The following is a 13,020-nucleotide window of genomic DNA, read 5'->3' as shown; positions in this document are numbered from 1 at the left end:
TTTCTTTTTTACTAATTTATTCACAGTTTTTATGCTGAACCTTAGTTGCATATAATGAAATTATACTTTTTTTTTTGTCTTTATTACAGATTCTGATGCTCACAGTACCACCTCAAGTGCCTCCCCAGCTCAGTCTCCTTGCTATAGTAACCAGTCAGATGATGGCTCAGATACAGAGATGGCCTCTGGCTCTAACAGAACGCCAGTTTTTTCCTTTTTAGATCTCACATACTGGAAAAGGTAAAAGCAACAAAATATCTCTATAACCAGCATACCTTCTTAATTACAGGCGATGGTTTCCCACTTCCTTAGCAATTAAATGGCATTTGGCAAACAGCTGGTAGCACACATGGTTGGAGGTGGATTAAGCAAGAATTGAGCTGAGAGTTGGGATTTTGTGTGCTTTCCTATTAAAATTGATGTAAAATAAAAATCACATTAGGGAACCTAAATTTCCTATAATGGAATAGACTAGTGTGACTGCTCTCTGACTAGTTCTCTCACTGAAAAAAGTAAAAGCTAGAAACACATGTTCTTTTTAAGTCTTTAAAAATAGCATTCATAAGTAAATTAATAGGAATAATCAGAGACCAAACTGCTAAGTGTATGTGGGACCCCCAAAGTCAAGGAAGAGAGAATAGACCAGGAAAGAATAGTCAAAGAGAAAGTGATTAAGGATTTTTCTTTTTCACAGATTTGGGAAGACTAACGAAAGTGAGATAATAAGCGTTTATCTCAGGATAGAGAAAATTCTCGCATAGATGGCTTATTACAGTGAAACTATGGAACATACAAAACAGATCTTTAAGCAGTGAGGGGAAAAAAGACATTATTTTCAAAGGAACAGCAAACATACAAAGCTGAGTTCTCAGCATGAACAAAGGAAATAAAAAAAACAATAGATTAATATCCTTAATGGACCAAGGGTTAGTAACTCTCAACCTAGAATTATATGTATCAAAAGTTTCCTTTGTGTGGGGCACCTGGATGGTTCAGTTGGAAGAGCATGGGACTCTGGATCTTGAGGGTATGAGTTTGAGCCCTGTGTTGGATATGGAGATTACTTAAAACAAATGAACTTTAAAAAAAAACTATCTTATATGAATAAGGGCATAAGACTTTTTTTTTTTTTTTTTTTAAAGATTTTATTTATTTATTTGACAGAGATCACAGGTAGGTAGAGAGGCAGGCAGGTGGGGATGGGAAGCAGGCTCCCCACCTAGCAGAGAGCCCGATGTGGGCCAGGACCCTGAGATCATGACCTTAGTTGAAGGGAGAGGTTCAACTCACTGAGTTAACCAGGTGCTCCAAGACTTTTTGACTGGGAAAAAAAATTTGAGAATTAGCTGCCAAGTTGACCTTAAACATGGGAGTTCTACAGGTAGAAAAAGATCCAAGATTAAAATTCTGAGGGTAGATAAAGTAGCAAACATTTAGGTAGATTTAAACAAACACTGACTGCTTGAAATAAGAGTAGTTGTGGGAGTGAAAAAAGAGAAAGAATTACAAGACAACTGTATCATTTAAGTCTAGACAATAAAAGTGATAGGAGTTAAGGTATCCTAGCATCCTTTGCAATGTTAAGAGTAAATACATTGAATAACTTTGTGACTAGATGAACCATGTCACCACTAAAAGAATAGGTAGAGTGAAAACCTCCATAGTCAAAAAGGGGAGGGCAGAAAGCTTAAAAATTACTGAAATATACCTAACAAAACAAGATGAAAGTAGGAAACCTCTATATATTTGTAAATTAATAAACCATGAGTCCAAAGGAGAAAGTATGATATAAATGAGAAAATTTTTATAAATAAAGAGTAACTGAAAAATAACATGAATCAGAACATATGGTATGAAGTTTAAAAGAGTTGGAGGGAAAGTTAATGCCTTTATTTATTTATTTAAGATTTTATTTATTTATTTGACAGAGACCTTGTGTAAGAGAGCATAGAGCACGTGCACAAGCAGGGAGAGCAGGAGGGGGAGAAGCAGGTCTTCCTCCTGAGCTGGGACCCTACGTGGGGCTGGATCCCAGGACCCTAGGATCATGACGTGAGCTGAAGATGCTTAGCTGACTGAGCCACCCAGGCGCCCCAAGTTAATGTCTTTAATGCTTAGAAAAGAAAGACTAAAAATAAATGAAATGATATGTATCCAGTTTAAAGATTAATGAAGCCCACTACAAAGAAAAATAAAAGCAAGGAGGTCTTGAAGATAAGAGTAGAAACAGGGAATAGAAAACCAGTATGCAGTGAATAGGATCAGTAAGGATAAGAGTTGGATCTTGAAAAAGACTTGACCAAAAAAAAAACTGCTAGAGATGAAACACATAAAGAAAAGAAAGATAATACACATAAGCATCTTGGATAAAAAAAGGGAGATTAGCTATAAATAAAACAAATTTTAGGGACTCTTGGGTAGTTCAGTCTGTTAAGCATCTGCCTTCAGCTCAGGTCCCAGGGTCCTGGGATCAAGTCCCCACATTGGGCTCCTTGCTCAGCAGGGAGCCTGCTTCTCCCTCCTCCTGCTGTTCCCCCTGCTTGTGTTCTCTCTCTGTTCTTCACTCTGTTCCTCACTCTGACAAATAAATTAAAAAAAAAGAAAATCTAAAAGTCAGTAGGACATTACAAATATCTGTATGCCATTAAATTGAACATATAGGTGAAGTGGATACATTAATAGAAAAAGTATACCTAAATTGTCTCAAGAAAAAAATAGAAAACCTGTATAGTCTTAAAATAAGTTGATTGATTGGCCAGTCTTCCCTCCCTAAACCCCAGGTACATTTAGGCAAGTTCTGCCAAACATTCTAGAAACAAATGATTCTGATCTTGCATTGGCTTTTTTAGATTATGAGTAAAAGAGAGCATAGGCTCCAAGCATTTTATGAAGCTGACATAACTTCAAAACCAAAAGAGTATATCATGACCAGAGTAGATTTATTCTAGGGATATAAGATTTAAACATTAAAAATCCACTGATAGAAATTTGTCACATTGACAGTTTATAAAGGAGGGGGAAAATGCTTATCATCTTAGCAGTACTTTGAAGACGCTTGATAAATTTGAATGTTTCTTCAAAGTTTAGAAGGAAACCCTAAGTAAATAGGAATACAAGGGAACCACATGGATAGATAATTGTCATTTACAGGTCAACATGAACATGTTTCCATTTCTGTATCCCAGTAGCATAATATAGAAAACATTTAGGTACGCATTGATGCGTGTAGCATGTTTGTAGTAGAGGAAGTTACAGAAAAGCAGAGTGGATAAATAAATTGTGGTATGTTTAACTGGTAGAATACTATACATAAAATACAATAAAAGCTCTAACAATAGGTATGAACCTCAATGTTGAGCAAAAAAAATTGCGTCATAGAGCGTGATTCCATATATGTGTTTCTTTTAAATAGGAGATAACCAAGCAGTATATGTTGAGATGCAGTTGTGGTAAAACTATGAAGTGTAAAGGAAAAAGGCAGTGATAAGCTTAAAATGAGGGCGGAGAGAATGAGATGGGGTAGGGTGGGATTGGAGAGGGACATACAGGGGTACGTCATAATTTTTTTCCATAGATTATGTGATCCATGGATGTTTTGTTGTACTGTCTTTTTTTTTTTTTTTTTAAAGATTTTATTTACTTATTTGACAGACAGAGATCACAAGTAGGCAGAGAGGCAGGCAGAGAGAGAGAGAGGAGAAAGCAGGCTCCCTGCTGAGCAGAGAGCCCGATGTGGGGCTCGATCCCAGGCCCCTGGGATCATGACCTGAGCCGAAGGCGGAGGCTTTAACCCACTGAGCCACCCAGGCGCCCCTGTACTGTCATTTTTTTATGGTTTATGTATATTTGATTATATTTACCAGTTGTATTTTGATTATATTTACCAGTTGTATCCGCCTGTTTATGATGGCTGTTTGTTTTTTTTCCCCTCCAAGAGTCAGTGATTTTTAAAGGAAACAGTTCGTAATGTTAGGAGCAGCTTCTGAACCTGACTGCTGTCTCTAAGAATGACTCCCGACCCCCTTAATATTTAATAAGCTTCCAGTGTGACATTTAAGGGGCCTGGGTAATTCACATAACTTAGCTAATGGGGGGGGGGTCTCTCTAGGAGCCTTTCAGTTGGAAAGTTCGCTCTCATCCTGTACTTATAAGAATGTAGATTTTTTTCCCCTTTGTTTTCTTGTACTAATAGTTTTCTACCTTATTAATCTATTTCTCTCCCATTTTTTTCTTTTAGACAGAAAATATGTTGTGGGATTATCTATAAAGGCCGTTTTGGGGAAGTCCTCATTGACACGCACCTATTCAAGCCTTGCTGCAGCAATAAGAAAACAGCTGCTGAGAAGCCGGAGGAGCAGGGGCCAGAGCCTCTGCCCATCTCCACTCAGGAGTGGTGACTGAGGATTAGGTAGAAGGGGAACAAAAGTGATTTAAATTTTGCAAAGAAAACAAAGCAACAAAACCCTCCTATTTTTAACTTGGATACCTGCTATTCTGCCAAAAGACAATTTCTAGAGTAGTTTTGAATGGGTTGTTACTTCTCCAGTTCCACAAACTCTGAAGCCAGTGTCTAGCTTACTAAAAGAAAAAAAAAGTGTACATAATATTTAAGATGCTGAGTATCTCATAGGAAAGCTGAATGCTGCTGTAAAGTGCTCTTTAAGTCTTTTTTTTTTTTTTTTTCTTAATCCCCTTCTAATGAATGAAACTAGGGGAATTTCAGGGGACAGAGATGGGATTTGTTGTATGATAAACGTATGTAGTTTTAGTCTTTCTATATTGAGAAGCAGTGGTTGGGGCATTTTTTAAGATGGCTGGCTATACTTGTTTCCTACATGATAATAAATTTGTCATAACTCAGTAACATGGACTTGCCCCTAGAGGTAGTTGTTAATAATTTTGCAATAATAAGGTCTTGCCAAGGTTCTGATGATTCAAACCTGTACTACTGAATATGAAGCAGGACAGACTGAGCTCTCTGGTGCAAATACCTTGAAGGAGTAATTTCTAAATATACAGAGAGGTAACTTGACTGTATATGTTGCATCCTCTTGTCACCTCCCTCCATATTGATATTTGATAAAGATTTTAATCTATACTGAAACTTCTAAAACAGAATCAAAGCTCCTCTGGGGAAATGTCAAGTTTTAGGATGAGCAATCCTAAAGGAATAGTACCAAAGCATTACCACATGGTAGAGATCACATTCTATTAAAAAGGTTAAATTATCTGAAAAAATGTGCAAGTCTTCAGGATGGCACACACAAATAAACAAAGGTTAATGCTTCTTGGGGCACATTTCTTAGAGGGCTTGCCTAGTGTGTAAATAATTGACTTTTGTTTGTGTTACATGACTGGTGACTTCATTGAAAATCTGCACAATTCAGTTTTAGCTCTGGATTACTTCAGTTGACCTTTGTGAAGGTTTTATCTGTGTAGAGTGGTTGTTTGACTTGTTTTAATCTATTAGGGTTTTGGGTTTCTTTTCACTATATTAAAGTAAAATTCTACTAAAAGAAAAGAGGTGTGTGTTAATGCTGAGTGGGTTGGTTTAGGTTTGGCTTCTTGTAGTCAGGCATTGTGAACCTTGAGATACTCAATGATAAATCCTGAACATGGAGCTCTTCAGTTCTAAAGTCTTCTTTTGAAAGCCTTTTATTTGAACCCAAACCAAAGTACTCTCATTGCCTCTTTTTTAAATGTTCAGGAAGAACATACCACCAGTTCAGACTTTTCATCATAAGGGAGGATCATTTGCCTGCCTTATAGTAACATAACTCAGTGCTTATTTTTAAAACTGGATTTTTAAAATTGGATAGTATAAATAACAGTAAGGAGTGAGCCACTTTTTATGGGCACCCTATAGTTTTATAGTTCTTAATCTAAACTTAAAATTTTATATTTCTTCCTTATGGCAAAAACTACAAGCCACCATATGCACAGACTACACAGTGAGTTGGGTTGGCTCTCCCACAGCCTTTGAGGTGTTTTACAAGAGTCCCAGCCATAATCATCTTCCTCCTGTTATTTTGAAATGGTTTTTTTTTTTTTTTTTGTACATTTTGGCTACAGTGTTGGTGGTAGAATATACTATAATATGGATCATCTCTACTTCTGTATTTATTTATTTATTACTAGACCTCAACCACAGTCTTCTTTTTCCCCTTCCACCTCTTTGCCTGTAGGATGTACTGTATGTAGTCATGCACTTTGTATTAATATATTAGAAATCTACAAATCTGTTTTGTACTTTTTATACTGTTGGATACTTATAATCAAAACTTTTACTTAGGGTATTGAATAAATCTAGTCTTACTAGAAAATAAAAGAAGCTGTTTCGTGGCTTTGTTCTTAGTTAAGAAAAACTAACGTTTTTGGCCTTCCCAGATACTCAGTTTAACTCTGTAAGTTTTTATAATAAGCCATGAAGAAAAAACTCCTCTTTACTGAGAGATACTTTAAAATACAAGACATTGTAACTGACATGATCAATAATTAACTTTAGTAGGTAAGATGATTTTAATAATGAAGAACGAAATTTCTCCAGTGGTTGGTTTATTCCTTTTTTTTCCTTATTTCTTTTCTGCGCTTCTGTTTTGTATTTTATTTTTATTTTGTCATACTATTTTTTAAAAATGTCTCCAATGTTTTAATGTCTATGATGTGGTTTTACTGTTAACTGTCTGTTGGCATAGTGGGAATCCTCATTGAGACTTTAAAGAAATTATAACAACTCATTATAGGGAAAGGTGGATTTTGGCATTAGAGTCAGATAATGGTCTCTAATTTCTGGCTTTGCCTCTTTATTAGCCATTTGAGTCACTTGGCCTTTGTGAGCCTCCAGACTTCCTGTAAAATAATTTACAGAATTATTTACTTAACAGAATTAATGAGGGATCTAAGGGTTGTGATCCATATCAACTTTTTTTTTTTTAATGATTTTATTTATTTGAGGGGCGCCTAGGTGGCTCAGTGGGTTAAGCCTCTGCCTTCAGCTCAGGTCATGATCTCAGGGTCCTGGGATCGAGCCCCGCATCTTGTTTCTGCTCAGCGGAAACGAGCCTGCTTCCTCCTCTCTCTCTGCTTGCCGCTCTGCCTGCTTGTGATCTCTCTCTGTCAAATAGATAAATCTTTTAAAAAATAGATTTTATTTACTTGAGAGAGCAGGGGTATGGCGGGGGTGCAGAGGGAGAGGGGGAAGCAGACTCCTGCTGAGCAGGGAACCCTATGTGGGGGCTCTCCATGGGACCCGATCCAAGGATCCTGAGGTCATGAAGCCGAAGGCAGGTGCTCAACTAACTTGAGCCACTCAGGTGCTGCCATATCAAAGTTTTAAGAACAGGTGATTAGTTGGGAAAGATGAATCCTGTGGGCCAAACTTTCTAAGCTACAGTTAAGGGGTTTTTTGTTTTGTTTTGTTTTGTTTTTAAGATTTTATGTGCTCATTTGAGAGGGGGAGAGAGAGAGAGAGAGCACGCAGAATAGAGAGGGAGAAACTTCCCTGCTGAGCCGGGAGCTCGACTGTGGGGTTTAATTCCAGGACTCTGAGATCACAACCCCAGTGGAAGGCAGATACCTGACCATCGGAGCCATCTAGGCACCCCGTACAGTTAAGGTTTAAATTTGATTTAGAGTGGTCCAGATGATTTGCCAACACCTAATCTAATACTGTGATGTTACCAAGTTAACCTGAAATTAAACTCGAGTTGTTGGCAGAAATCATTTCCTGTGACTTCAGGATGGAGAATCCAGATTCCTTAACTGGCTGCAGGGCTTCTGGGTTCCTTGCCACCCAGTTCTTGTGATGTGGCTGCTTGCTGCATCAAGCCCACAGGTCTCCAGAGCCAGTTTGTTAGTGAGTCCAAGTCTCCTCAGGCCCTGCCAACATTCAGATGAAGATGACACAATGAACACCATGAGGTGGGGTGTGGGGCTCATGTGGGACATCTTAGAAGTGTTTGCCGCGGCACCTCATTTTCTTTTCTGACTGAATCACTTGAAATTAGGCCTCTTTGCCCTACATTACAAGTGCTTTCTGTAGCAAGTTAAAAAAGTTCCCCTACTGTGGGTCAGGCACTTTTAAACATTGTTTAAACAACTTTGCAAAGTTAAACAACAACAACAAAAACCTGTTCACAGGTGAGTGGAGGTGCCAGGAGGTCTTTTGTAACTTAAATGAAACCAACTTTGCTGATTCCAAAGTCTTTCCTCACTGAATTGGCCCTGTCCCTGCTATAGCAATGGTATTGTCTTAACCTGTCTTTGGAGGTGGTTACCTTGTTACCCTTGCTGAGAGGTTGGCTGATGCAGTCTAAATCAGTTGATCAAGTTTTGTTTCTCAGTTGTGGTGTACCTATTCATATACTGTCTTTCTGTGTAGTGAAACAACTGGATATTCTAAAAATAAATGAAGGTAGCAAGAGCCCATGGCTTGCTCTGCAGTGAAGGATGGAAGATGTCTGGGGATCCTCTTGACTCAGCGTTCCTGTAACAGTTTCCTACTGCTCCAGATTAGCATTGGGGTACTCTGGCAATCATTTCTGTGTGATGTTCAGTGAACTGAGAAGGGAGGAAAATGCCAAATTGGATCAAAGATAATTTCACAGGCTTATATTCTCAAAGAAAGGGATCTGAGGACTCTAACAATTTCTCGAACTGTAGAGTTTGGTTACTCATTGTGATCATGAGAATGCTTTAGGTTTCAGATATCTTGCACCCTAGTTAGAAGCTGCTTTTTATTGTATGTCGAGTTAGGGGGTCTTGGACATACTTAGTTGCAGGCTTCAGTGTAAAAGAGCTTAATCTTGTAGTTTAGAGAACTGGAAAGATTTTGGCAAAGCCTGTCCTTTGTTTCAGTCTTGAAAGGGGGGGGAAATAATTTGCTCCATTTTAGAACTTCAGTTGTCTAAGCTCAGCTTACATTAGCTTTAACATTGCCTGGGGTTTTTGTTTTTGCTTTTTTATAGTTATAAGAAAGAGCAGTTGTTTTAAATATCAAAAATTAAGACTCAAAATTCTCAAGATTATTCAGCAAGTCATCGATCAGTAAGATTAAAATAGGAACCTGAACAATTATGTCTTCCCCACACATAACCTTTTTAAGATAACAAGTGTTATCTTATCCACCTTTACGATCCACCCCGGTGTTGATTCTGTGCCTATCCAGGGACCACTGATAGCTTTCTCATGGGGCATTCCAAAGCCCTCAGTTTTTTCATTCAGCCCCTCAGTTGCACTTGATACAATGGATAGTATCTTCAAATATTCTTGGCTGATAACACTGCAACTTCTAGGTTTTCCCGCCTCAGATGCCCTCTGGTCCAGGGTCATCTTCGGCCCTCTTCCTGGGCCATCTCCACTTCCCACCATCCCAGATACTATCTAAAAATATGTTGGCATCTCTCAAGTCTATCTCCAGAGCTTTTTATTAGGGTGCTGGCAGGAAGTAGATGACTTACTGGAAATGTATAATTTGAGGAAAACTTAATAAAGGGACTTAAGCGGTGCACAGGGTGTTGGGAAACCTGAGTAGAATGCAGTTCTCAGGACCGGTAACACTAGGACTAGTCATCTTGGGGTGCTGTTACCACCTTTAGGTCTGAAAGTTTGAAGGGAGGAAGTGGTTAATGGAACCAGGAGGCCCACTGTAGAAAGGGTGGGAGATTTCGGGAAACAGCAGGAATATACATTCCTATCACTCTCCAGATTGACCAACTCCATCATTAGTGCCTTAACACATACTTTTTGTCCCCTGACCCATTTCTCCACCACCTTCCAGCTAGGCATCACCTACTCTCACTTCAGGTTTCCGCTCAGGCACTACATGGAGAAGCCTTCGAGTTCAGCCACCGTACCGCTGCATCACTCATAATTAAATGCTGAGTAGGTTCTGTGAAAGCTGGAACTATGGCTTTTCTCACCACTATCGCTTCCAGAGTCTAGCACAGTGATTACTATTGTGTCAATATCACAATACATATTTATATTATAATTGTGTATTTTCAGAAGTTCATAGGAGAGTTGAATATATGCTAATGGTCTGTATTTAAAAAATATTTTAGGGGTGCCTGGGTGGCTCAGTGGGTTGGGCCTCTGCCTTCAGCTCGTGGCATGATCTTCGGGTCTTGGGAACGAGCCCTGCTTCGGGCTCTCTACTCAGCGGGGAGCCTCCTTCCTCCTCTCTCTCTCTGCCTGCCTCTCTGCCTACTTGTGATCTCTCTCTGTGTCAAATAAATAAAATCTTAAAAAAAAAATTTTATTTTAGACCCTAAGTGGGGAAGGGGGAGGGATGGAAGGTGAGGGAGAAACAGACTGAATAGGGAGGCTGATGCCTGATGCAGGGCTGGATCCTAGCACCTGGAAATCATGACCTGAGTCCAAGGCAGAGGCCCAACCCACTGAGCCACCCAGGTGCTCTTATGCTAATGATCTTGATGAATTTCAAGAATTTAAAATACATTTGGGTGCCTGAGTGGCTCACTGGGTTGGACCTCTGCCTTCAGCTTGGGTCATGATCCCAGGGTCCGGGGATCGAGTTCCGTATCGGGCTCTCTGCTCAGCAGGGAACCTGATTCATCCTCTGCCTGCTTCTCTGCCTACTTGTGATCTCTGTCTGTCAAATAAATAAATACAATCTTAAAAAAAAAAAAAGAATTTAAAATACATTTAAAAGTGGAAGGAAAAGGGGCGCCTGGGTGGCTCAGTGGGTTAAGCCACTGCCTTTGGCTCAGGTCATGATCTCAGGGTCCTGGGATCGAGTCCCGCATCAGTCTCTCTGCTCAGCAGGGAGCCTGCTTCCCTCTCTCTCTCTCTGCCTGCCTCTCCATCTACTTGTGATTTCTCTCTGTCAAATAAGTAAATAAAATCTTAAAAAAAAAAAAATGGAAGGAAAGTACAACCACTTTTCCCTAGATCTACCAACTGTTAACGTTTCCCTAGATCTACCAACTGTTAAAGTTTTACCACATGTACTTTGTCTAATTCTTTTTTGGTGAATCATTTGAAAGTCAGTTTTTTAAGATTTTATTTATTTGTCGGAGAGAGAGCATGCTTACGAGGAGGAGAGGAGAGGCAGGCAGTGGGATCATGACCGGAACCGAAGGCAGCTGCTTAACCAACTGAGCCACCCAGGCATCCCACCACACATGAGATAATTAATAATAACTCAATAACATCTAATACAATCTGCACGGGAAAATTTGCCCTATTATCCCAAAATGTCTTTTATTTATTTATTTATTTTTAAAGATTTTATTTATTTGACAGCAACAGAGAGAGAGAGAGAGGGGGAAATACAGGGGAAGAGTGGGAAGAGGCTTCCCACTGAGCAGGGAGCTGGATTTGGGGCTTGATCCAGGACCCTGGGATCATGACCTGAGCTGAAGGGATACGCTTAGTGACTGAGCCACCCAAGCGCCTCCCAAAATGTTTTTAAAAATCTTTTCCTGGAGCACCTGGGTGGCTTAGTGGGTTAAAGCCTCTGCCTTCGGCTCAGGTCATGATCCCAGGGTCCTGGGATCGAGCCCCGCATCGGGCTGTCTGCTCCGCGGAGAGCCTGCTTCCTCCTCTCTCTCTCTCTCTGCCTGCCTCTCTGCCTACTTGTGATCTCTGTCTGTCAAATAAATAAATAAAATCTTTAAAAAAAAAAAAATCTTTTCCTGTGGGCGCCTGAGTGGCTCAGTTGGTTAAGTGTCTGACTCGATTTCAACTCAGTCATGATCCTAGGATCCTCGATCAAGTCCTGTGTTGGGCTCCGCTCAGTGGGGTATCTGCTTGAGATTTTCTCTCACCCCTCCCTCTGTCCACTATCCTCCCAGGTTTCCTCTCTCTCTCAAATAAAAAATCTTAGAACTTTCTCCTCATCCAGGATGTAATCAAGGTTTTTGCATACATTTTATTCTGGAGTAGTCCTCCCTGCCTTTTTTCCCCCCATGATGTTGAGTTTTGAAGTGTCCCAGTCAGTTGTACAATGTCCCACATACTGGATTTTTTCTGGTTTTCTTAGTAGATTTGGAGTATACTTTTTGGTAAGAATATAACAAGCTATGTGGTTCATCTCTTATTGTATCACATCAAGATGCACACAATGTCAAGTTGCCCCACTGGCTAATGCTAGGATTGATAAGTTGGTTAAGATGCTGGCGGCCTTTCCTTTCCATTTTAAAGGACATTTTTTCCTTTTGTAAATGAATAATCTGTGGGGTGATAAGTACTGTGAGACATTTTGAACTTCCAAGTATTCATTGAGCATCTGTGTCCAACACCCTATTACATGTTCTAAATAGTCCCTTACACTTGAGAAATTGTGTCATTGTTGACTCCTTTGAGGATCTTGGCTCACTTAGGGTGTTGTACTTATTATTCTTGTCCTTTCTTGGCTCTTGACTCATAATGAAGATTTCCGCATTGGGCATCAGAAGTAAGGTGGTTGTGGATAAGGTGTAGGGGTTATGTTTGGCACATGAGCTTGTGAGTAAATATCACCAGGGCAAAGATGAATAAACAATGGAATTAGAGTCAGAAGACTTGAGTTCAAATCTTAATTTTGGTACTTTCTGGCTTTATGATCTCTGGTAATTTCTCTGAGCTCATTTCCCCTCTGTAAATAGGAGGAACTATAGCAGAGCTGTAGTAAGAAGAAAATGACGTGCCTGGGTGGCTCGGTCGGTTAAGCATCTGCCTTCAGCTCAGGTCCTGATTCCAGGGTCCTGAGCAGAGAGCTCTCTTCTCTCCTGCTCCCCATGCTTCTACTCTCTCTCTCTCTGTCAAATAAATAAATAAAATCTAAAAAGCAAAAAAACCCAAAAAGAATAAATGAGAGAATGCATCATAAAGGGCCTGGCCTAAAATAGGTGTGCACTGAAAGGTGTGTGCCGTCATTTGTTCTCGTCTTCATGAGGTCTAAGTGGTTACAATAGGAATGAAAACTTATTATCTGTAGTTAGGGTGAACACAGGAAAGGTCTTCAGTATCGCACATCAAGTCACCTACCCCCTCAAAAAAGAGCTCTACAGCTTAAGT

General features: G+C 39.7%; 1 protein-coding gene across 3 annotated transcripts in view; it reads left to right on the top strand.

Annotated features, from left to right (window-relative positions):
* The window catches only part of SINHCAF (SIN3-HDAC complex associated factor), a 32,436-nt gene extending 26,108 nt beyond the window's left edge, over window positions 1-6,328 (top strand). For all 3 annotated transcript variants that reach the window (XM_082750897.1, XM_082750898.1, XM_082750896.1), the window contains exons 5-6: window positions 90-240; window positions 4,238-6,328. In XM_082750897.1, the coding sequence (XP_082607023.1) occupies window positions 90-240; window positions 4,238-4,397 (311 nt within the window). In that variant the 3' untranslated portion in view covers window positions 4,398-6,328. The remainder of the gene's footprint in view (window positions 1-89; window positions 241-4,237) is intronic.
* Window positions 6,329-13,020: the final 6,692 nt, after the last annotated feature.

Source organism: Mustela nivalis (genome assembly GCF_964662115.1).
Source record: "Mustela nivalis genome assembly, contig: HAP1_SCAFFOLD_2055, whole genome shotgun sequence".
Classification (NCBI taxonomy): domain Eukaryota; kingdom Metazoa; phylum Chordata; class Mammalia; order Carnivora; family Mustelidae; genus Mustela; species Mustela nivalis.
Note: the sequence above shows the minus strand (reverse complement) of the source record. Positions and strands in the feature narration are given on the sequence as shown.